At 46.4% G+C, this 25,335-nt stretch overlaps 3 protein-coding genes across 5 annotated transcripts in view; 2 read left to right on the top strand and 1 right to left on the bottom strand.

Moving 5' to 3' along the window:
- LOC142499038 (Fc receptor-like protein 3) overlaps positions 1-5,009 on the top strand; it is a 44,060-nt gene extending 39,051 nt beyond the window's left edge. For both annotated transcript variants that reach the window (XM_075607809.1, XM_075607810.1), the window contains 2 exons: positions 345-361; positions 1,448-5,009. In XM_075607809.1, coding sequence (XP_075463924.1) covers positions 345-361; positions 1,448-1,573 — 143 coding nt within the window. In that variant the 3' untranslated portion in view covers positions 1,574-5,009. The remainder of the gene's footprint in view (positions 1-344; positions 362-1,447) is intronic.
- The window catches only part of PCP4L1 (Purkinje cell protein 4 like 1), a 374,963-nt gene that overhangs the window by 255,044 nt on the left and 94,584 nt on the right, over positions 1-25,335 (top strand). The gene's annotated exons all lie outside the window — the stretch shown is intronic.
- Positions 317-10,905, bottom strand: SLAMF8 (SLAM family member 8). 2 transcript variants are annotated; one of them, XM_075607825.1, is made up of 5 exons: positions 9,987-10,905; positions 7,811-8,137; positions 5,566-5,868; positions 3,550-3,660; positions 317-2,962 (listed from the first exon to the last, which is right to left on the bottom strand). In XM_075607825.1, exons 2-5 carry the CDS (start codon positions 8,061-8,063, stop codon positions 2,853-2,855), a joined length of 777 nt encoding a protein of 258 aa, XP_075463940.1. In that variant the 5' UTR covers positions 8,064-8,137; positions 9,987-10,905; the 3' UTR covers positions 317-2,852. The 2 variants fall into 2 exon arrangements, with proteins under 2 accessions (XP_075463940.1, XP_075463939.1); XM_075607824.1 differs by lacking the exon at positions 9,987-10,905 and adding an exon at positions 9,293-9,428.

Raw genomic sequence — 25,335 nt, 5'->3', positions numbered from 1 at the left:
GCCTTATCACATAGTTCTGTTAGTAAATGTGACCAAAGGTTCCCATTTCTTCCAGTTATACTTAATAACAGAGCCAAGCAAATGTAGCCTGAAGCTATATCCCTTTTAGGCCCATATTTTATAACTCGTGTCGTGCTATTCCATAAGACACATTCCCGTGCCGGAGGACCGGCCCGGGCCAGAAGACACCTTATTGGCCCTTATTGTGGAGTAGCACGGTTTAGTAAATATTGGCCTAATCCTCTCCAATGTCCTTCTAAAGCCCATGACACTGATAACAATATACACACTGCTACATAGGCATCATCCCCAGAAACTGACTTTAATCTGTTTTATGCTTTCAGCTTCGCCCGCTGAAAATGTGAGTATCCCAGATATTAATATAGTAAACATCTCTGTCAAGGTTCATACATCCAATGATTTGGGATATCTGGGTAAAATACCTTTGTAAAAGTTCTGACTTGAAAGAGGGAAAGGAGCTCAGAGATTCCCTGACATGGAGTATAGTATATTGCAGGGGGGCTCAACTACAGTCCTCAAACCTCCCCAACAGGTTCAGGATATCCCAGCTTCAGCACAGGTGGCTCAGAGGCTCAGTTACAGACTGATTGAGCCACCCACATAAATGAACAGTGTTATACGGTCACTTCACAGACACTTCATGGACAGATAGAGTTGGGAAATTGGTACATGGGATAAAGGGCTGGTGAGTTTCAGATTTGAAATAGAGCAGCGTTAACATCACCAAACATCAGCGAATGGCAACAAACAGCTCACACCCTTTGGCTGCCCTTCTGCTATACCAAAGGCGGTCCGCCTTTGGGGCGACGCAGATATACACAGAAGGGGTTCAGATTGAATGCAGCTGCGAATACAAAGTTCTTTGTCCTTTTGCCTCATTAACATTCCAGTGGGTGGGGTTAACGTTCCACAAAGTACAAGCATATACAACCCTTAGCATGCTCGTCCTGTGCCGAGGGGAGACCCATCAGGCATCCACCTTTGGAGCAACGCAGATGTACACATCAAAGGTCTGTGTAGTCAAGTCTTCCGGCTCCAAAATTGGTGCAAAACAATGCAAAAAAACAACACTATTTTTATTAAGAACAGGAATCCCATTGCTAGCAACTGAAGTTTTTCCTTTGATAGTAGACCCTAGTAAATAATCCCATAGGAACGAGTAACACCTGCACAGAGAGTAGAGTAGGACAGTGACTAAGGGGATCTGTTGTCACTTCAGTCTCCCAACAAAATATGACAAAAAGTTGACAGAAGACCCCATGACCTCTCAAAATATGGTGGTCCCATCATTGCTAGACACCGGCTATCCTAACTACCTCATGTGGCCACATTTTAACTCTCAAACATGCTCTGTACACAGTTTGAACTGTATAGCTAAACATGCCCATTCTGCAGGTTGGTACCAGACTGCTTTCTTTTTTTGCAGGATGGTTACTTTGTTACCTATTCAGTTCTGAAGGCTGTGGAGAGAACGGTGGATACAAAAGCAGCCACAAATATAGAGACGCCCGACCCTTCAGACAGCGTTTATGAGAACTTCAACTCCAAATAGCAGTTTTCCTGTCTGGTCTGTGATGACTGAGCGGGTTCCTCTGGGGGATCGCTAGATCTCTCCCTAAGACCATGGCTTCTACCTAACAAAGGATTTAGTAATGCAGCTGAACCGTTCCTAGCTTATAACCTAGATTTAGTATAGAAGGATTGGAGCATCTCCCCATCCTGACGATGTTTTTTGCCCTTCCACTTGCCACACTCCCTTTGCATTAGCTGATACCTAAAGGGGCTCATATAAGTTCCTGTGAATTTACCTCTTGTGCAGTAAGAATGTATCATGCATGTGGTTAGAAAAATCATGGTCACACCAAAAAGAAAGATAAAGAGTGTATATGGTTTCAATGCACATCTGGGCTCCCCCATGAGAAGTGGGCTCGGAACATCTAACTGCTGTTTTTACGGGTGAATGGGAAGACAGACACAATGGTAGTTTGTGTGATAGTGCCCCGATCGGCACTATCGCATTTTAATGAGAATCGTCCCAACGACAGCGCTCTATGTATGTTAGAAAGTTCCATGGTGGAGGTTTCTGTGACATTACTGACGATTTTGAGGAGACTGGATCACTTTCACTTTAGGATCTCCTAGAATACCCCACATCTCTCCCATAACCATGCTTAGTGATATTTTGTTCACAGTTACGCATGTAAACGGTTTGACATCGCTTCCTCTGTGTCTCTTCCCGCTGTAACTTACGCTTTGTTCCACGGTGTGATTTTGTTGGTCATCTCCTTTGCTTTAATGATTCTGTAGACATCGTATCATTTCAGCCTTCTTGGACAATATGAAACGTTTGCACTTTTGTGCATTTTCAATGTCTTGCTGCAGGGGTCAGCTCCGTCTCACTGTGCGAGTAACCCTCGTGCTCTTAAAAATCTTATAAACTTCCACATCCTACCCTCCGCTCTGCTTTTCCATACAGGTTTCAGTCTCTGCCCTTTCTGCCGGCTGCTGCCACCTTCCTTATGAACCACAGATATCTCTCAGTACTGGGACATGCTGCTTCTCACTTCCATTCCCATGATCGTATTGTATCTGCCGGTCACACTGGGACTGCTTCCCCACACTGCGGCGCTGCTTCTGCAGGGTCTTCTCCTACTGCCTCTGTGGGGTTATACACACTGCGGCGCTGCTACTGCATGGTCTTCTCCTACTGCCTCTGTGGGGTTATACACACTGCGGCGCTGCTTCTGTAGGGTCTTCTCCTACTGCCTCTGTGGGGTTATACACACTGCGGCGCTGCTTCTGTAGGGTCTTCTCCTACTGCCTCTGTGGGGTTATACACACTGCGGTCCATCCTCTGGTTGCTCCTGGTCTTGTGTTTCTAACACATGCTGTTGCGCTGTCTCTTCTTCCTGCTGTCTGACCCTCGCTCTGTTTTTTTTACCTGAAAACATGAAAATAGTTAAAGTACCAAATTAATTTTGACATTCTTTGATAGGAAGTCTCTTCCATTCACATCCCCCACGATGCCCACCAGTGGGACTGACATCAATAACAGCATGTGTTCATACTGTGCAGCAGGGGTGGCCAGCCCCAGTCCTCAAGAACTACCAACGGGTCAGGTTTTCAGAATATCCCTGCTTCAGCACAGGTGGCTCAATCAGTGGCTCAGTCGAAGACTGCATCACTTGTGCTGAAGCAGGGATATCCTGAAAACCTGACTTATTGGTAGCTGGAGTGGGCTACCCCTGCTGAGCAGTGCTAAATGTGTGCATCAGGTCACTCCCTAATATTTTATTCTTTTGCTCCATATACAGCAATCTCGCCCGATTTTGCATGACCATATACTACAGGCCGGACAAACACAGCAAAGAGCCTTGATACATTGCGGGTAATGGATGCTAATCTGAATTGAATGGCATGGTGCCCACTTATTGCAATGCACACACCTCATATTGTATTCTCCATTGTATCACTGTAAATAAACGTAACACTACACAGAAAATGAGAATATTAAAGTGCGGCACCTACCCGAGGCTTTTGTGCACAGGAAAACCCAGAGAGTCCCTGCAGTAAACATAATGGCGAGGGAAGCAGCAATGTACGGCATATATTTCCAGGTATACACATCACCACCTGCTCCTGCAAAGGGAGAAGAACGTCAGCTCAGATTGGGCTACTGTTCGCTATAGCAAGGGAGCGCAAACTGGGGGGGCGGGAGATTTTGGGGGGGCGTGGCAGTTACAGAGGCCCCGCGCTGTTCCCTAAGGCATTTAAATTAAATGCCGGGGGATCGCATGAGGCATCTGTAAATCTCTCTTACCTGGTCTCCGCTGCCTCTTTGGCGATGCGTCGCCATGTCGACGCGGGGTCAAATGCCAAGGCGACGTCACATGATATCATATGACGTCGCCGAAGCTCAGAGCCGGTAAGGGAAGGGGGGGAGAGCTGACAGGGGGGCGCAAACATGAAAGTTTGCGCCCCCCTGCTCTATACTGTAGTATTCTATGGGACTGTGATTACCCGCTCACACCCTAATGTTTTACTACTAGTGATGCAGAATCTCTATAGGACAAAGATCACATGGATGTCATCGACCCATTAAACCCCACTCTTTAGAATGTTCCGTTTGTCTGCAATTCATGCGGGAATCGGACGTTTATTTTGATGCCGAATACAAACATTTTTTTCTTTTAAGAGTTGTCTGAAACTATAAGACATGATTATAGGGTTGGTGACATTTAGCCCTTATGTGACAATTTAACCGAACTGATTACGGGTTCAGGGGAAAGGAGAGCTGAACTCGTCTGAATTCCTGGGAAGACATCAGTGAGCCTCTGTCACAGTGACTTTTATTAACATGCCCCTGAACAGTAAAACTTTGGAATCGCTGCAGTCTCTCCCCTCACTTAGACTTGGGCTCCTATGGAAAGGAGTATAGAGTGCACAGTATAGATGTCGCCAGATTTACTGCCCCCAGAGCCGCATCAAAAGCAAAACGCGGCTCCGGAAATAATCAGAGCTGCGACTGCTTGCGTTGGTTCGTCCTTCCGAATGGGACCGCTGCCGGGGTATGCAGCAGTCAGGAATCCACGGGTTCCTTCGGCAGCACGACCATTAAGTCTGGCTACACCCGTATAATACACACTTGCTCTCATTCATGCCTCACTGCCACCTCCTCCCATGCAAATGGTGTCAACCTTTTAATTTAATACTGACTAACCTTAAAACTTGCCCCACAAATCAAGCATCCCAATAGCCTGCACTCATGGGTATTGTCCCACAGTCACTTATACCACCCATTGTGGCCAAGCACACCCATCTACAGCATTTATTCCCTCACCTGCTGTCTGTGTAAATTCCCCTCAAACCTTAGATTGTAAGCTCTTCGGGGCAGGGATTTCCTTTCCTATTGTCTGATTTTGCTGCACTTATTGTATTATTATAATTCCCTGTACTGTATTCTTTGTGAAGCTCTGAGTACACTTTTGGCGATATATAAATAAAGACATACAATACAATACAATAGTAAAGTGTAAAAGAATTACCGCCAGGGATTCTGGGTAATGGCATGCAAATGAGCACCTTGAGTCACTCTTTACTTTTTATCCATTTTAACATGAATTTTTGTTTATCTTATTTTGAAGCAAAGAGCCCCTGGAGCTGAACCGCAGCACTCAGAGAAGGGACGGGGGGACCTCTCGTCCTGAGATATTTCATTTTTAAATTCCCCTTACAAGTATTATTGTCCGGGAGAAACAATATGGCCGCTAGTCAGCCAATAGAAAGCCCTGACATTATGGCGAGATGACACTGCAGCCTCCAATTGGGTGACCCCTCGGCCCTCTTTATTTTCCCTTGAAAGTACAGACAAAAGTAAATTCAATATCTTGGCAAGCCCTGGCACTCTGAGTGCCGCGGTTCTGCTCCGGTTCTGCCCCGGTCCATATGAGGTAGAACAAAATGATAAGGAATGCTTGATTGTGGGGGATTGCTGCTTTACACACAGTGCGTGGTGCTGAGAGGTTACTGTAAAACACCAATCACCTGAGTTAGTGGCACAGCTGTTCCACGGCACCACCGCTGCGTGCCCCCGGCTGACTGGATTGGTCACAGTGCAGGTGTAAGCCACTTCCCGGTCTGCGGGTGTTAGCAGCACCCTGATCAGCTTGCCCCCGTCGTGCAGGACGTGGGTAGTGTTGATGGGAGCCCTCTGCCCCGTCTCGGCCCTCCAGCTGTAGGACACGTTGTTCCCCCTGGCGGTGACGCAGTTTAGGAACGCCTCGCAGGTCCCGCTCTCTGCGCCTCCCCCTGACGTGAACACCTGGACAGTCGGCTCGGTGACCGCCTCTGGCAAAAGGAAGAGACATTTCTCTGTACAGTGCCCGGGAGACCTGCAGTGCGTTGTGCAGCACCGCGTAATATGCAGAGCATAGAGTATCGCTATAATATGCAGAGCAAAGTATATCTATATCATATCCAGAGCAGCGTGTATCTATATAATATCCAGAGCAGTATGTGTGTGTATAACATGCAGAGCAGTATGTGTGTGTATAACATGCGGAGCAGTGTGTGTGTGTATAACATGCGGAGCAGTATGTGGGTGTATAACATGCGGAGCAGTATGTGTGTGTATAACATGCGGAGCAGTATGTGTGTGTATAACATGCGGAGCAGTGTGTGTGTGTATAACATGCGGAGCAGTGTGTGTGTGTATAACATGCGGAGCAGTATGAGTGTGTATAACATGCGGAGCAGTATGTGTGTGTATAACATGCGGAGCAGTATGTGTGTGTATAACATGCGGAGCAGTATGTGGGTGTATAACATGCGGAGCAGTATGTGGGTGTATAACATGCGGAGCAGTATGTGGGTGTATAACATGCGGAGCAGTATGTGGGTGTATAACATGCGGAGCAGTATGTGGGTGTATAACATGCGGAGCAGTATGTGGGTGTATAACATGCGGAGCAGTATGTGGGTGTATAACATGCGGTTCAGTATGTGTGTGTATAACATGCGGAGCAGTATGTGGGTGTATAACATGCGGAGCAGTATGTGGGTGTATAACATGCGGAGCAGTATGTGTGTGTATAACATGCGGAGCAGTATGTGGGTGTATAACATGCGGAGCAGTGTGTGTGTATAACATGCGGAGCAGTGTGTGTGTGTATAACATGCGGAGCAGTGTGTGGGTGTATAACATGCGGAGCAGTGTGTGTGTGTATAACATGCGGAGCAGTGTGTGTGTGTATAACATGCGGAGCAGTATGTGGGTGTATAACATGCGGAGCAGTGTGTGTGTGTATAACATGCGGAGCAGTGTGTGTGCGTATAACATGCGGAGCAGTGTGTGTGCGTATAACATGCGGAGCAGTGTGTGTGCGTATAACATGCGGAGCAGTGTGTGTGCGTATAACATGCGGAGCAGTATGTGTGTGTGTGTATAACATGCGGAGCAGTATGTGGGTGTATAACATGCGGAGCAGTATGTGTGTGTATAACATGCGGAGCAGTATGTGTGTGTGTATAACATGCGGAGCAGTATGTGGGTGTATAACATGCGGAGCAGTATGTGTGTGTATAACATGCGGAGCAGTATGTGTGTGTGTATAACATGCGGAGCAGTATGTGGGTGTATAACATGCGGAGCAGTATGTGGGTGTATAACATGCGGAGCAGTATGTGGGTGTATAACATGCGGAGCAGTATGTGGGTGTATAACATGCGGAGCAGTATGTGTGTGTATAACATGCGGAGTAGTATGTGTGTGTATAACATGCGGAGCAGTATGTGTGTGTATAACATGCGGAGCAGTATGTGGGTGTATAACATGCGGAGCAGTATGTGTGTATAACATGCAGAGCAGTATGTGTGTGTATAACATGTGGAGCAGTATGTGGGTGTATAACATGCGGAGCAGTATGTGTGCGTATAACATGCGGAGCAGTATGTGTGTGTATAACATGTGGAGCAGTATGTGTGTGTATAACATGCGGAGCAGTATGTGTGTGTATAACATGCGGAGCAGTATGTGTGTGTATAACATGCGGAGCAGTATGTGTGTGTATAACATGCGGAGCAGTATGTGGGTGTATAACATGCGGAGCAGTATGTGTGTGTATAACATGCGGAGCAGTATGTGTGTGTATAACATGCGGAGCAGTATGTGTGTGTATAACATGCAGAGCAATATGTGGGTGTATAATATGCAGAGCAGTATGTGTGTGTATAACATGCAGAGCAATGACCTCTGCTAGATGTCACCGGTTTGCTTAGGTGGTAATCTTACCATAGACTGTAAGGTGGAACTTGCGTAGCTCCATAAGTCCCCCAGTATCCACCAGCAGGGAGGTGAAGGTCCCAGTGTCCCCCAGCTCCAAGCTTCGGATCTCCAGGGTGAAGTTACTAAGAAGCTGGGCTCTCCCGAAGAAGCGGGAGCGGTATTCTGTCTCCATGGACCCTCGGGAGAAAGAGGCCACCAACTCATCTGAAGGGGACAAGTGTCTCCAGAAGACATCCCTGGTGTTAAATCCCTGGGACATCGCTGGTGACAAGTATATCGTTCCTCCCACTACTCCTTTTAACTGGGAAGCTTCCACTGTGGCTGTAAGGATGACTGGAAAAGGAGAAAGAAGGATCAGTACAGATAGCATCCCCCGAACCTCATGTATAGGACCTCATCAATGCAATATCATTTAGTACTCCGTCTGACTACATGACAGGCCTCTTCTTCCACTTAAGGAGACCTCAATAATTACAGCTGGTGATGACTCTCACTGCTTCCCCCTGGTTCACCACCAATGGAGAGACCCTTTAATCCTCGGCCATGGATTGTTGACTTCTCTAGTAGTGAAAGAGCTCTGGTAACTGCCTACTTATATAGGATGGACATAAATGAAGGCAAATGCAAATGAGTTCCTGGATTAGTATAGATGCACGTGATATGTTATCACTATGCTCTCAACTAGAGAGGGTTCCGTGTTGGGGTCAAAGACAACTTGCATTGTTCCCTCACTCTTCTTCCCATCGGAGACATCTTAATAACTGCTGAAAGATAGCAGAATCTCTTTAATAACCCTGACAAAAAAAAGAGATAATTTTAGTTGTGGTCCCTCATTTATGTGATAGAAAAAGAATAAAGTAGGTACAGCTCAACCCCGTTATAGCGCGATCCGTTACAACGCGGATCCGCTTACAGCGCGGTGCAAGCGTGGCTCCCACTTTTCGTATTTATGAATATTTTACAACACGAATTATTGGAATCTTAAATACTTTATTGTACAATGCATTCAAATGTACATTATTTCTAACGCGATCCGCTTATAGCGCAATGTGATTCTTTGGACACCAAGCACAGCGTTGTAAGGGGGTTGAGCTGTAGTATGATATATTTATTGGACTAACAATAGTATAGGTGTACAAGCTTCGCAGCCTCACAGAGTTATTCTTCAGGTCTGGCGGTTGTACAGAAAGTCAGAAATTATATACAATGTAATATTTACAATATTATATGAATGTGACTGCTGTATATCTTACCCACCTGAAGAAGAACCCTGTGAGGCTAGATCGCGTGTACACTATAAGCTATTGTTAATCCAATAAACTATATCATACTACCTACTTTTGTCCCTTTTTTCCCACATAATGACCCTAATTGCAGACTGGCTATTGCAGTTCCTAAAAGGATTTTAAAGCACTATAAAATCCTGGATTGCCCAATAAATGGTCCTACTAATTCCTAGTACCCCGAGTTTTACTGCTCTGCACTTACCTGTCTGTAAGAATAGAGCGAGGTTTCGCTGCCCTGTCATCCTCCCAGCAGTCATAGTAAATGCCTTCTCTCCTGGGAACCAGCACTAGTTTGGCTCTGACTCCTGCCCTCCTGCCCAGCTCCCCTCTCATCTCCCCCACTCCCCCTCCTTTTCTTACAGAACTTCCTTGCACTACCCACAAGGAGAGACTTAGCAGAAGTCAATAACTTCCCCCCAATCCTCCTCTAACATCTTATGACTGAGTCCCACGTTCAGCTGTACAGGGGAACTCCAGTTGTGGCAGATGATGTAAACCCAAAATGTTTTTGTGTCCGAGTTATTAATCCTTTCGATGCCAGAGGCCTGTGGGAGTGATGGGGTTAACCTCAGTCCTGGATATGATAGTGCATTACTAGGCGGGTTATGCATTCAATTATATTTTCGGTATTACCCCTTATATTACATAGTATTATATGTTTTTCTTATATAGGGTCAGCCATATACATTGCTTCATGTACAGTATATGAATCCATATAATAAAATGGTTACTATTAATACTAAATATGAACACACTATTGTTATTCTTTGTTATATGGCGTAGGTGCCAGAGAACATAATGGCATTGATTAAATAAGGAAATGCAACAATTAAAAAGGTCAAAACAGGGTTAAGTGCTACAGACAAATAGAATCCGTTAACAATGCAGTAACTTACATTGAAGGGATGGGAAGATACTGTATCATCAACTGTGCAATATCCAGACTCTCACCATCTTTAATAGAGGACAATGGGAGAGGGTGTAGCTGTCCTGAAGAGTTTGCAATCTAATCCAGGGGTGGCCAATTTCCAGTCTTTGACTGAGCCTGTTGTGCTGAAGCAGGGATATCCTTAAAACCTGGCCTGTTGGTGGCCCTTGAGGACTGGAGTTGGCCGCTCCTGATCGAGTCAATACAGGTATAAGATACAGTAAGCAGACAAAGGCAAAAATACTGTACATGGAATAGCACAAGTGAAACTGTTCTTTCCTCTGCATCACAAACAAGAGGAACGTGGACGTTTTGGGGCAATTCTGTCCCTGTTTATCTGCATTAGTCATGTGTTTTCTGGGAACTAATAGGGGGTATACAGAGGGCGCCTTTTGTGCTTCATGTATAAATAATACAATACTAGCACCAATCTCTGGGATTCCCCCCCCCCAAAAAAAGATTGCCCATTAACCCCTTCAACCCGTCCTGTCTGTCAGTCCCACCCCCAGCAGTAATAGCCCCTGGCTCTGGGTGTGGATGCAGGAAGCCTGTGTATATTGTTTCTACTTTCACTTTGTAGCAGAACATGGAGGACAAGGACAAGGTGCATTTCTTCAGCCGAGTGTGACAGGTAACACTTTGCGCCCGGTTTCATGTCCGATTCTAGCAGTCGCTGAACTCAAGGAATCTTTAGATTCTTCTTGTATAAGATCTATAAGTGTGGGGAGTACAGTATGCAACCGAACTGTGCGAATTCCAGGGGCGTTTATTAAGGCAGGGGGTGCTCAAATCCAGGCCCCCGGCCAGCCTCCAAACAGGTCAGGTTTTCAAGATATCACAGGTTCAGCACAGGTAGCTCAATCAGAGGCTCAGTCGAAAACTGAGCAAACTGTGCTGAAGCAGGGAGTGATTGAGCCAACTGTGCTGAAGTAGGGATATCCTAAAAACCTGACCTGTTGGACGGGCTTGAGGGCTGGAGTTGAGCCCCCCTGATCTGAGGAGTTCAGGAAACATTGTTTGCACAGAGGTGTGTCAGGTATGTTTGTATAATTTATATAGCACTAACAGTGTACACAGCGCTTTGCAAAATCACAAAACAAGGTGAATCAATTACAAACAATGTTGATAAGCGCAACAGGTAAAATACAACATAAGGCAGAGGGAGACCATGTCCCAAAGAGCTTACAATCTAAGTGCACAGTTGACAAGAGTGACAGAAAACAGCTGCCTTAGTGACCTCAGGCATTGCAGAGGTTAAACCAATTCCCCTATAAATTCTGCCCATCTTCCTTATCACCCATCTGTCTATGTCCCACGCCCAGCTGCTCCTCGCTCTCAGGTTCCTATTGTATATACCGTGAGGCCGTCTTCCCAGTGCTAGAGAAGATTTGAGTCCCATTCATTTGAATTGGCGCTAAACTCTTCCCCTGTGCTGGGGCATCCCTGCATGTTGAATACCCAGTGCTAGAGAAGATTTGAGTCCCATTCATTTGAATTGGCGCTAAACTCTACCCCTGTGCTGGGGCATCCCTGCATGTTGAATAGGGGTGTTAGCCTGTCCCTTCCTGACTGCCATGTTCTCTGCTCCCCTCAGGAGGTTTCCTACATTTCAAGAAGAGTGGGCAACTGGGACAATCATTGTCATTTGGGAAGATAAAAGGGGCTTTTTACCACAATCAACGGCTGTACAGTATCCCCCACAAATTCCCTTACACAGCGGTGTCCTATTCCTGCACTGAAAGTGCTGCTGTGCTGCTGTGCTTCCGTGCTTTCCCCCCCGCCCCCATGCTTTCCCCCCCCCGCCCCCATGCTTTCCCCCCCCCGCCCCCATGCTTTCCCCCCCCCGCCCCCATGCTTTCCCCCCCCCGCCCCCATGCTTCCCCCCCCCCGCCCCCATGCTTCCCCCCCCCCGCCCCCATGCTTTCCCCCCCCCGCCCCCATGCTTTTCAGGATATCCCTGCTTCAGCATTGATGGCTGGAGTTGGCCACTCTTGCTTTATCGATTTGAAAACGTATCCATCAAGTATCAGAGAAAAGCTACGGTACAAATGATGAAACTCGCCTCATTTTTAGCATATCCTGTACATATCCCCAAACAATGTATCTCTGTGGGAAGTGAATATACAGCATCCTGCGGGGTCTCCGTGCAGAGCCGCTCTGGGCTGTAATGGAGCCACATTTACATACAGTGAGAAGGTTTGACCTCTCACCCAGCAATGTGCAGAAACGTAGAGATGCAGCCAGTCAAAAGCGTTCGTCCTTATTAACTTTAACAAGACACATTTGTTCTTTGACATCCTGAGGCCTATCTTTCTTTCCTTCCCCGCCTAAATTAAAGGCCACATAACACCTATTTGGAGGTAAAAGCCACTGTCCTGGAACAGGATTGTCTAGTCCATGTGCCCCTTTGCAGCTCATAGGATTTGTCTCCCTAGTTCAGCTGCCTGTAATTTCCCCTGTCCCAGCAGCTAGCTGCATGTGAAAAAGGCAACATTATTGATACTTATGTCCTTTACACAGCCCTAGTCGGTGTTGGTTGCCTTAGCAACCTCCTATTCTCCTAAACTGAGAGTGGGCTATTCCACCCCCCCCCCCCCTTGTCTCTGTTCACAGTTAGTCTGATCCTGAGACTATTCCTGTTTCCCAGATTCCCTTACACTTCCTTTCTACCCTAGCTGGCTGAGTAAGTACATCTCATGCTATTCACCTCCTGGCAAGGATTACCGTTTTTTACGTTTCCCCACTATCAAGCACTCTCACTATAGAGAAGCTCTCTCTCACCACACTATCATCTACAAGTGACTTTGTGTATCTATGCTTTCCCCATTAAAGTGAAGAAAAGACAAATAACTTGTTGTGCCTGTAAAAGGAACGAGTTAAGCTATCTGGCCATACTTTTACCCAGCATATACCCTGTGGCTCCAGAATAGCCATAGCATGTATTTAATTACACAAACCATAACACGTTTCAGAATTGTAACAACCATAATACTGTGTTAACCCAAAACCTGAATCTTGCCAGCCCTGGAACCAAAATCCTCCGTCTCTTGTCTTACAACCAAGAGGGGGTTACAGGTCACCTTGAACAAGACCAACCTCGGGAGGTGACTAGGATAAGGCTGCGCTTGTAGTGGTGGCGACGTCACGCTGCGGTCGCTGGAAAAAGCAAATTGAGATGACTTCCAGCGATCTTGACGAAGCCGTCACTCTGTCGCATTGCGCTTATTATAAGCGCATGCGACTGCGGCAATGCATTTGTTTTGATGCGACATCACGTCGCTGTCACCGGCACTATAAGCGCAGCCTAAGGCTACCTATGCTACCTCATGGCCGCCCATGCTCCATGTCCTGGACAACTAAAAAGGCAGCCAGTCACAGGCTGCCAACACCTCCTCAGAGGGGAAAGGGCCCAATGAGGTAAAAACCTCGTCTCTGTGACACCTCTGGGCTACCAGATGAGATCTGTTGACATAGGTTTTCATGCTGTTATTAAGGTATTGAATGGTGGAGTACGCTGGCAATATTTGTGCAGAAATGAGTGATCTTTTGTGATTATCTGCTCAGTTTATGAGGATTGCTATTGAGAACTGGAGAGAGAGGGGGGGGGGGGAAGGAAAGCCGGGATGTTAGCAAATAACTTGTTGAGAATATCTCCATAGACGTAACACCCAGGGCCGCCCTCAGGGGGGAGAGTGCAGGGACATCTGTGCTGGACGCGGTGGCAGAGGGGGGACCTGCCCCAGCCGTCTGAAACTGGAAGTTAGGGCCAGCCAGAAGTCGGGCACGACTTCCATTTTCATCCGCCTGGGTGGGTCCCACTCCGGCGCTGGGTAGGGCATGGCCAGACTTCCCACCCTTTCTCCATGGGTAGGGCTCGGTGGGGGGGAGGCAAAGAGAGAGGGGGCTGGAGAGAGACAGAAGGAGGGGGGGGAGAGGGAGGAGAGGGAGGGGAGGAGAGAGTGAAGTGCCATAGGTATCTTACAGCCCGTTCACTTGAAGGGTTGTACGGTGCCTTTGTGATGGAAGGTCTCTTATGGACTAGCATTGTTTGGTAAATACGGTCTGTTGTCTCCTTCCTCTTCATATTGTAGATGACCTCCAGTTGTTTCGCTTGCAGTTGTCGGAGTATGAAATGCACCAGCTGAGAATTTTATACGAGTACTTCAGAATCGATCTGGTGTATATTATCGAGTCCTTGGAAACGCTGAGCCTCCTGAGGGAACTAAGCTTTAGGAATGTCCTCATCGTGGAGGTAGCGAGATCCCCCCAAACAATACCATCAACAGAGCAACTCCCAACGATCAAGGGGTTAACTGTGCTGTTGTAATGATAAACAATGTATCAAATCAAACTCTTTTCAGATTATATTCTTAAATTTAACACAACAAAAAGGACAGGAAAGTTTAGGGAACGTATACATCTCCATAATCGAAAACCACGAAACAACGTGATGACCTGTATTGTATCTGACATTCTTATCTATAATAATGTGACTAAGTCATTGTCGCACTGTAATGTAAGTTAAGCCATTGTCACACTAATGTAAGTTAAGCCATTGTCACACTAATGTAAGTTAAGTCATTGTCACACTAATGTAAGTTAAGTCATTGTCACACTAATGTAAGTTAAGTCATTGTCACACTGTAACAAGGTGGCACATGGCTCTGAATTTTCTAGCACAGATTTTCTGACATTTTTACATTTGAATATTCTTGATATTCTGGAGTCATCCTTCATATTAAAAAGCAATATGTTCACAGCGTAGTTTTTTTTCTTGGACAAAATAATGGAAGTAGCTGTGTTAGTCCAGTTGAATGTATGCATATTAATGTAATACCTTTATTGTTTGTGATACCTGTGTAATTCAGTCCATTAAAATGGAAATCACGCACCATAGATATACTGGTGCTTTACATTTTGTCTGAATTTTTGAACCTAGACTGATTTTCCCTTTTCGGGAAGTGGAGAGCAGTCTTTTGATCAATTCTATTGAACGTATTCTGTGCCACAATCTTTTTTTAAGAAACTGCAGTAACCAAAAGTGCAGATGTGGCCCTGAGTACACGGTGTAGTGGTTAAGTGATGAGCTAGCACCCACAATCTGACACAGCCCCTTACACTTACTGTATGATCTTGAGTAGGTTTTACTATTCTCCATGTGCCGCCTCTGCTGCTTGCGGTTTGCTGCTGCAGTGCAGACCTGAGCTACTGTACCATGATCCGTCCAAACCCAAACTCAGCGGTTGCTGCATTAAGTTCTTGCCAAAGCCCTGGAATTATGAGTGCTGTGTAAACTAAGCATATGTTATTCTTTGTAATAAAACTGGTCGTTCTCTTTCTGTTCTAGGACTATGAACAACTGAAGGAACAATGTGGTACCTGTGTGTTTTCCAAAATGCTGCTACAAGACATTTTGGACATGGGCAAAGAAGCCGTCCTAGGCTTTTGGGAAAGCCTCTATGCTCTGCAGAGTGATCACCCTCACCCTAATCTGCTGGAGGTACTGGACGAAATCAGTCGGAACGGTAACAGAGCCATTTAATACTTTCCTGATGTAATACACTGTATCTGTTTGTGTTACTGTGTGTTACGTTGTTGTTAGAGGACCACAGATGAAAGTCTGTGAGTAACCTCAATAGGAAGATACTCGCTGCTCTGAACATTAGGGGTACTACAATAAAACAAAGAAGCCCCAGCACACGTCCAATATGACAAATTATTTTCGTTCATTAGTATATGTTTTTTCTTCTCATGAGTGGGGGCCATTTAGTTCAATCCTTTGGCCAAAACATTTCGAGCTGCAGCCATGTCATGGTGACTAAACCCTAAGCTGCACAGTATAGAAATACAGTAAAATTTATATAAAAAACATGAAAGAAAAAAACAAACATGAAAACAACCTATCAACAGATTTGTATAGAAACCGCCATAGGTTTCGTCCTCCTGACGAAGTACTTGGTACGAAACGCGTAGAGGTCACGACAGGTCATCCTGCGCGTGTATGCTGGTAAGCTGAGACGGAGCCTGCAGGAGACAGCAGCGGTTTTTTCCATCTCCGCGGTGCTGAGATCCGGATCCTGTGCAGACACCGCGAGTCTGCTGACTGTCTTAGTGTGAGTGTCCGTTTCCCCTTGCCAGTGCCCAACCCTATGGCGGTTTCTATACAAATCTGTTGATAGGTTGTTTTCATGTTTGTTTTTTTCTTTCATGTTTTTTATATAAATTTTACTGTATTTGTATACTGTGCAGCTTAGGGTTTAGTCACCATTAGGTGTTCTCCTTGGTAGTACTTAGCCGTCCAGCTGCACAGCTGTTCTGAGGTGGGGTTGGATCCCCTCAGTTTTTGTGTATTTTTAATAAATTACCTTCCACTAATCCCTGGTGCGCATTTGTGCATTTTTTATTAACGTTCACCTTTGTGTTACTATCGTGACCCTGGGACCTCTGTGTGGCTGTAACTGCTGTTGCTTACAAAGTACACGTACTATATGTATCTTATATTCATTAACGGTGTGTATAACCAGACATTAAAAAAAGTTATGGTGGGTAAAAAACCCTCCACTCACTGTGAGTGCATGTCATTACCCAGAATCCCTGGCTGCAGTGGAAGCAGTGTTTTCTAAGAGATAATGGGGGAGGGCAGGGTTGCAGACCTGTCAGATATGCTGTGAATGTGCTCATATGTGATATTTTTATTGTGTGTGTGTTGCAGGCTCCAGGAGAACAAGCTGACGCATGAACACACTACATTGCTGCTCTCCCTGATTAACAACAGAAACCTCACTCACCTCAACCTGAGCAGCAATTTCTTCCCCGACGCTGCTTATGACGACATTAAGGATCTCATACTGAGGTCAACCCACCTGCAAGAGATCAGGTAAGAGCAGAACAATGCACCACTGGCCATTCAGTGACGTCCTCTACTTCCCACAGCTGGGGAGCAGTATACCAGCCCCTGGTACTCTTAAAGGTGCAGTCCCACATAGTCAGACAGTTTAATTTCTATGGGGCCCCTGAACGTGTCATTCAAGTGTTTTCTTTCCCTTTATTCCCCCCTGCCCTTATTAGACAGCCGATAAGGGGAGGTGGGATTGTAGCTGTATAAACACTCGCTGATCACACAATGACATCACACAATGACATCACACAGATGAAATCCCACCCTTCCCAAGTCTCACTTTAATAAATGTATCGAAAATATAGGTGTCAGATGTGCGTAATAAAAAGGCACGAATCGCCCAGGTGAGGCCCCTTAAACAGGCCACTGGGATTACTTCACTTTGCTCCCAGGAGGGATTTCCCCTTTAAACAAACTCGCACACGCTGATAAACACACAGAGGCTGCGATCTCCCAAGAGACACCGCGGTTACTTATCGAAGCCTCCCGGCAGCAGAGCTGGGGCAAAAAAACACCACCACGTTTATTTTGGAATAGGAAGCACGGTGCTTTACAGTTTAGCATCGCTTAGTACATACGGCCCTATCTTCTGATTCTATAAGGCACAGATTGCCAACTCCAGTCCTCAAGACTCACCAACAGGTCAGGTTTTCAGGACATCCCTGCTTCAGCACAGGTGGTGCAGCCTTCGACTGAGTCACTGACTATTTTGAGGCATTGGGGCAGTTTCACTAAGCCCCAGTACAGGTTAGCGCTCCCGATCCGGCGTTCATTTCGGTTTACTTACACCAGCGTTAACGCCGGATTGGGTGCGCTAACCAGTACCGACGTTTCCTTTCATCTGCCCCATCGTGTTTTTGTTTAGTAACGGGATATTTTTACAGCTCAGCAGGCAGATTTGTTCCTAAAGACTGCGCTGTGATACTCGGTCATTACAAATACAGACCTATGTATTGCTCCGGTAATTCTCTGTTCATTGACATGCTGAAGATAACGGGCTATATTTACAACGTGGACTTATTCCGTGTCCCTCTATATCTTCTGTTCTGTGTGTGACCGGCGTTGCGTGTGATGTGCGATAACAGAACGTTTCCTGCCGTTTCCCAGGCTGGGCACGAACGAGTTCTCCAAACAAATAGCAGAAAACCTGAAGAGACTGGAAAAGTGCAAACCAGATCTGAACATTATTGTTAATAGAGATCACCTGCCGGACTCTGGGGTCGAAGTAATGGACGTGCTGGCACACATTGGGATGCACAGAGGAAACATGTCACACTCCTCACCGTGCTACTTGTGTTTACCTGTCCAGCTATTCCAGTACTTAGGAGCAGTCCCAGCAATATCCTATGTGTGTTTTTTTTTTTTTTAAATCATTTCTGTAGTATTAGATAATACTTACTATCTTTTTTTTTTTTTTTTTTTATTCGGCGCTTACTGACATTTTTAATGAGTTTTAATCTACTGTTTTAAAGCATCCTGTGATTCCTATAGCAGGCTTTAGCCCACCTCCCCAGCACTGCAAGATCTTTGCAACACTTTCCTGTTTGTGATCATTTGTTGCCAATATTCCCAGAAGTTTGAGCTGCAAACTGTAACCATAGATAATGACACCTTAGCAGCTACAATGTATTCTTATATGACCGAGGTACGCTGACTGAAAGGATTGGGTTGAAACTGAAAGGCAGCCATTTAGTGAGCCCTGGGAAGCAGGATTTTGCTGATCGAGAACGAATCAATCGGCAGCTTAGGTAATTAGTTTTCAATAAAGGTAATCAAAGGCGGCATATATTAAAACAAAATAATGCATTTGTCTTTAAGATGCTTGGATTGTCTCTTTAAGTATCATTCTTATTAATCTACTTGAAAACACCTGGTGCACACCTTACAGGCACTCCTCAATCAGCGGGGGAAATATATGTGTGTTAAGTATCACGCTCCCTGCAGTCCAGGGGTGGCCATCTCCAGTCCTCAAGGGCCACCAACAGGTCAGGTTTTAAGGATATCCCTGCTTTAGCACAGATGGCTCAATCAGTCCCAGCTTCAGCACAGGTGGCTCAGTCTTGAAACTGTGCTGAAGCAGGGATATCCTTAAAACCTGACGTATGGGTCACCCTTAAGGACTGGAGTTGGCCACTTCTGCTGTTATCTTATGTTTCTAGAAGACCACAAAGAAGGGCATTTGGATTAATAATGCTACCTAACATTTTTTTAACAATGCTAATATAGCCTGGAGCTCCCGTGGCTCCTGGAGACCCCCCTCCCCTTGAGCAGCTGGAGCGCGGGTGCCGAAAGACCCGACGGCTGCTTCCAAGGGTGGGGGCTGGAGCAGGGAGCAGCGCGGCTTCCCCTGCCTGCGGCCGGTTGCCGGGGACGCGATCGGGCCGTTGCTAAGGCTGCGATCGCGTCTCTAAGGTCCCGGCGGCCGGTGAAGCAGGGCGCCGCCATTGAGGACAGTCTTGCGCATGCGCAGGGACGCGTAGGCGCAGGGAGAGCCCCAGAGCTAGGGATAGCTCGCGCGAGAGTAGGGGCAGCCGAGAGAAGGTTGAGGCAGATAGAGGGAGCTTGCGCAGGGCAGGAGAGAGAAAGCCCGCGAACCCCTAGCCTACCAGGGAAGGCTCTGAGCTGGGACTACATATCCCAAGAGCCTTTGCATGCCCCACGTGACACCAGGGAGCCAATAGGGCTTAGGAAGCCTGAGGAAAAGAGATACATTTGGCGGGCTTACAGGGAGAGTCACGGCAGTCCGAGGCAGAGCAGTCAGAGACCGGAGCAGCCCAAGGAAGGAGGTAGGGTACAGGAGTTCTGGACTCGCTGTACTAGGCCAGCACCCCCTGGGACTGAGGTAGCTTAGTACTCTGAGATGGAGAGAGTGTTGCCAGGGACTGCTCTATAGAGAGGGACCCTGTCACTCAGGATTTACAGTTGGAGCAGGGGAGCTGTGAGGGAAGGAAGGGTGCGGGGAGCGAGTACAGCTCCTGCGACCCTATAGGTACCTGCACCCCAGATAGGCCCCAACCCCCCACTAGGGTAGTGGGTTAATTGCTGAGGGAGGCCCAAGATAGGGACGCTGCCCTTAGTTAGAGTGCAGCCTTGTCAGAGTCACAGCGGTCAGTGCTGTGAGGTCTGACAGGCAGGCACCTTGTTGCGCAGCACTTTGGCTGTCAGCATTTAGTGAGGCTGAAGGGACTTGGGTAGTTAGGGGAGTGGGACAGGTCCTTACCCCCTTTAGGCCCATAGGAGTTGCCCAAGCCACTACAGGTTGCTGTACTATAGGGACGGCCTATAGTGTAGCACGTGCCCCTTAGGAAGATAGGGACACAGTGAAGATTGCTGTTCCTGTGAAGCGGTTGGACCCACGTTGGGGTCCACAGAGACTGTTCCGGAGTGGGACCGCTCAAGCGGTCCACGTGCAGAAGTTCGGTTGGAGGGTTAAAGGAGTCATTGCCAACTGAGCCTTTGTGAAGATTGCTGACCCGAGCACCGGAGTGCTCGGCAGGTATCTAATACATAAGTGCACCACCGGGCCCTTAGCTTAACTGTGACTGCGCAGTCACCCATTGACTCTCTGCAAGAGTGCGGGACATTGGGTGGGGTTTCTCTGGACACTGGGTGGGCTCACTTGGTGTTGGGGAAGCATCCTGCGTGACGCAGTAGGTGTCTCCTCTAGAGAGGGACACAGGTTATTATGAATGGGATGTATGGTATTACATGTTAGTAAAGGTATTCGTTAATATACTTCACGTGTATATGTTTATTGAGATTGTCCTGCGAGGAACCACTCCCCCTTTGGTGGGAGCCATCGCAGGTGGAGGCGCTGCATCGTTATAAGTAAGTTGTCCATAGTATAATTGCCCCAGGTTCCCCGTGGCGGAAGCTCAGCCCTCCTGTGAGCCAACAGGTATGCACCACACCGAGTAACAATATATGTTTCCTGCACCCACACAGTAGAATCTGCGATTGGGGGGGGGGAAACCCGTTACACTTAAAAATAGTTTAAATTAAAAACTTCTTTGTGAACGACACGTGGTGTATTGTGCTTCTCAGACTGAATCTTTATACAACCGAATCCTGGCGCTCGAGATAACGCAGCATGTAACTGGCCCTGAGGGTTGAGTGCCGGACGGGTCATGGTACCTCAGTGCCATGGACCCTCCGGCACAGTGCCATCACGTGACCGCTTCCCATAGCAGTCATGTGACCGCGGGGGGGCCATTTTGCAGGAAACGGAAGAGAGGGGGGGGCCTCTTGTATCCTCACTGGGCTGATCGCGTCCGACACTCCGTGGGAACGCAACACGCTATCTGAGAGGCTAAAAATAAAAACACCTCCATTGCGCATGACGTAGTCGCCACACCCTTGAGCTCCTCAAGGGTTAATGGTCACGGCATACGTCAATGGGACTGGAAATTGGCGATGATCCAAAATGAACTGTAAATTAAGATCATTCTTTGTGTCCAGATCGATCCGGGGTATAAATACTCGTTTGCCTTTGTTTACGCCAGTTATAATATTATTATTATCCTTTAATATGTCAACACCGAGCACTGGGGGACTGGCACCCCGTACAATGAATCCTGTGCCGTTTCACAGGTCTCCGTCAATCCCAATATTCCTCAATAGCATGACTATTGCCCCGAGCGCGAGATTGAGGGCAGGTGCTGGGAGTTCAGTGAGAGGTAACGGGCAAGTTACACGAAGAACAGTTGGTATTACTCTATCAGACAATTCAATACCTGCCCCTCACATCTATCTTACCTCAGTAATTACCACTGTCATATCTATTTTACTTTAGTAATTCCCCCTTGTATCTATTTTCCTCGGTAATTGCCCCTCACATCTATTTTACTTTAGTGATTACCCCTCTCATTACTAGTTACCTCAGCAATTGCCCCCCCGTATCTATTTTACCTAATTATGTGCCCATCACATCTAGTTTTCATCAGTAAGTTCCCCCTCATATATATTTTATCTCAGTAACTGCCCCTTGTTACTATTTCACCTCGTGGCATGGAAGGGGTTAATTATTACTCTGCTGGGCTCTGATAGGGAAGGGGTTAAGTCTCCCACCATACCTCTTAGATTGTAAGCTCTTCGGGGCAGGGATTTCCTTTCCTATTGTCTGATTTTGCTGCGCTTATTGTATTATTATAATTCCCTGTATATAAATATAAATAAAGACATACAATACAATTGTACTGCTGGCAGGGAAAGGGTTAATCAGTGCTCTGCTGGTCTCTGGCAGGGATGGGGTTAATTGGAGCTCTGCTGGTCTCTGGCAGGGAAGGGGTTAATTGGTGCTCTGTTGGTCTCTGGCAGGGAATGGGTTAATTGGTGCTCGGCTGGTCTCTGGCAGGGAATGGATTAATCGGTGCTCGGCTGGTCCCTGGCAGGGAATGGGTTAATCGGTGCTCGGCTGGTCTCTGGCAGGGATGGGGTTAATCGGTGCTCTGCTGTTCACCTGAGGTTGTATTTACCTAATTTTAAGACCTGCTAAGGAACAGATTGTTATTATGCCCTGATATATAAAACCATAGAATTCAAAGAGGGTGGACTTTCTTTTTCACACAACAGTACCTGTAGTGCTGTGTCTCCTTCCCTGGCCATTTGATTTTGGTGAAGTATTATATATATATATAGAAAAAATATTCGTACATATTTATAATATAGACAGTTTAAAATATCGAGAGAAAAAATATTTAAAAAGCATAATATATTGCAGTGCTAACAGATTTGGGGGATAGGTTATCCCAAGGGAGGTGACTCGTTTCAAACATTGAGGTAGTGATCCTCCATAGCAGTGACAATAATTGTATTGATTTGAGTATTGTATTGACCCCCAAAGAACCTCCATACTGGCGATACGGTTATGTGCGACGTCAGCACGTGTGACCCAATAGTGACAGGAACTAAGCTTGGTGTGTGAGTGCAGCCCAGCAAAGTGCTAACAAGTCAGACCTACCTTCCACATAATGTGCACCCTGTGTATGGAGACCTCATGGATATGACACATAACTGGTTGCTTGAAATAATTTTTTACACACCCCTGTTGAGTATTGGTAACTTAGGGGATGATACAGCGCAATTTCATTCAGCGCTAACACAATTACAGTCTGTTCAGGGGGGTCACGCCAAATAAACTTAGCGGGTGATTTTGATGCGCTATCTCCTTTTTTTTCTTTGCGCATACAAACACTCTTTAGTACTTACCATTTCAATCTGTAGGCCAAGCGCGGCCCATTTCTTTGCCGCAAAACGGGGAAAAAATACTTTTTGACGCAGCTGGCGCAGAAGGAGACAGTGTGAGTTTAGTACCAAGGCGAGGCGCGCACACAGGCGCACATGAGATGGAGACAGAGATGCATAGCTAATAGGGAAACATATGTAACAATATCCAGACAAAAATAGCAACATGTCTGGCACTACGCCCTTTGTCAAGCCCTGAGAAAGGGCGTAATGCTAGAAACGTTGCTATTCTTGTCTGTGGGTTGTGATGAAGAATAAACATATGTGAACGTTTTGTTGCAACTACGAGTGTTGTGAACAGTGGTTGCTTTTATGTTATATTCTGCTGGACGTGAGGGTGAGCAGCGTTTTCACGGGTACCCGTTCTGTTTCCCCAGTGATCCGGAATATTCTATGGTGAGTGCTGTCCTGTGTCTAGGAAACACACTGTATATAATTCTGACAATAAGGAACTAGGGGCGGGAGTCGTCAAAGCGCCATCCGCTCTATCACGGCTGATACCTGCAATTTAAAGGAACATCTGCTCCTAAAATACATCGTCCCCCCTAGGTGGGAAGAAGGGGGTCTCCGGAGTTGAACTGTGGTAATTTCAGCACTGCGGGACCCCCTGCTCCCTGAGATACTTGGGCTGCTGGTAGGAACTCTGCAGGTTTAAATGTCCCAGTCAGGCGGGCCAATAGGAGCCTGCAATGGATAACGTCACTGCTTCCTAATGGCACCCAAGACACAGGAGATTTAAAGATGCCATTTTGATAGCGCCACGAAGCGCAGCCGGAGCTGCTACTGGCACCACTTTCTGAGGTACGTATCTCGGGAAGCAGGGGGTCCTCGAAGCTGAAATTAACGCAGTCCAGCTCCGGAAACCCCCTGCTTCAAACCTTCTTCTTTCTTTTTTAAAGCGTGGCCATTTTGTGCTGTTTTAAGTTAATGATCTCTGACCCAAAACATTCTTTTTGGTGGAGGATCACTGAGCAAAAATGCATAACTAGACTAATTAAAGGTTTTAACCCTGGGGTAAGATTGCCCTGTGTATACATAAGCAGTTAAAGTACAGTATATACGTAATATTGTGTATTATATGCCTCCTGAACTTCCTACTCGCGTCTCTGGAGCTTTAAACTTCTAAAATACATTGTCCTTTTTATGGTGTAATTCCACGGGTGTGCCGTGTGTGTGAGCTGCTTTTTTGTGATTTCTACTTGAATTTATATCCAAATGCAATGATACAGAAAACACTGCGTGTTGTTTTACTTGTTCTACGTATGAGTTTTTGTTATTGTTTTTTACTTGCGTTTGTAGCTAATAATGTTGCATCAGCATGAATGAATGATTTGCAAACGCTTCGGGCAGAATGGTGTCTCCCGCGTAACCGCGACATTCGCTGGTTTTATATTCTCTCTGCACTTGGCCGGGCGGGGAAAGACGCGCGCTGACCTAATGAGTAGCGGTGGGAGAACAAGTCACGCCTATAGGGGCGGGTGTCACTGTATTGTGAGACGACCGGGCAGTGTCCTTATGTTATTATTGTAATAATTTAGTAAGGCGACATCTATCGGGAAAGGGAACTATTACACTGACGCAGAAATCCGTTACGTTTTTAGGACTGATTTAATTACAGTCATTTTAAGTTCAAGCATTTCATGACAAGGCGCTAAAATAAGGGACAATGATGCGTCCTGACAGACGTTAGCGGGACAATTCAATTAAATAAGAGACAATTTGGTATACACAGGACGCCTGGCATCCTACATGGACATCTCAATGTTATTGTGTATTTATACTTTTCCATGCTGGTGACCATCGGATTGTGCAAATAGAAAAAACGGCAACAATAATTGCCCAATTCTGGGCTCTGGTGTGTGCAAATAATATCCAACAAAATAATGTATCATAGGATAGAGAGACAGTGTGGAGGAGGAATACATGTCTTCTTTAATTGTGGATCTGCATTTTTTGTGTGAATACAATTCCAATAGAGTAAAGTCATTTCTCCTCCCAAATGCATGTTTTGGAGCACAGTGCATCGCCTCATCACTCCCCCTCGGGATACCACTTCCTGGACCGTGCACACATACACGTTGTAGCGATTGGAGTTCTCGTGCACAAGTTTGCCACGGCAGCGTCGCATGGAGAGTTCCAAAAAACAGCGACACCAAGTGGTCAAAGAAAACCACAA

Source organism: Ascaphus truei, chromosome 7, assembly GCF_040206685.1.
Source record: "Ascaphus truei isolate aAscTru1 chromosome 7, aAscTru1.hap1, whole genome shotgun sequence".
NCBI classification, from domain to species: Eukaryota; Metazoa; Chordata; class Amphibia; order Anura; family Ascaphidae; genus Ascaphus; species Ascaphus truei.
Note: the sequence above shows the minus strand (reverse complement) of the source record. Positions and strands in the feature narration are given on the sequence as shown.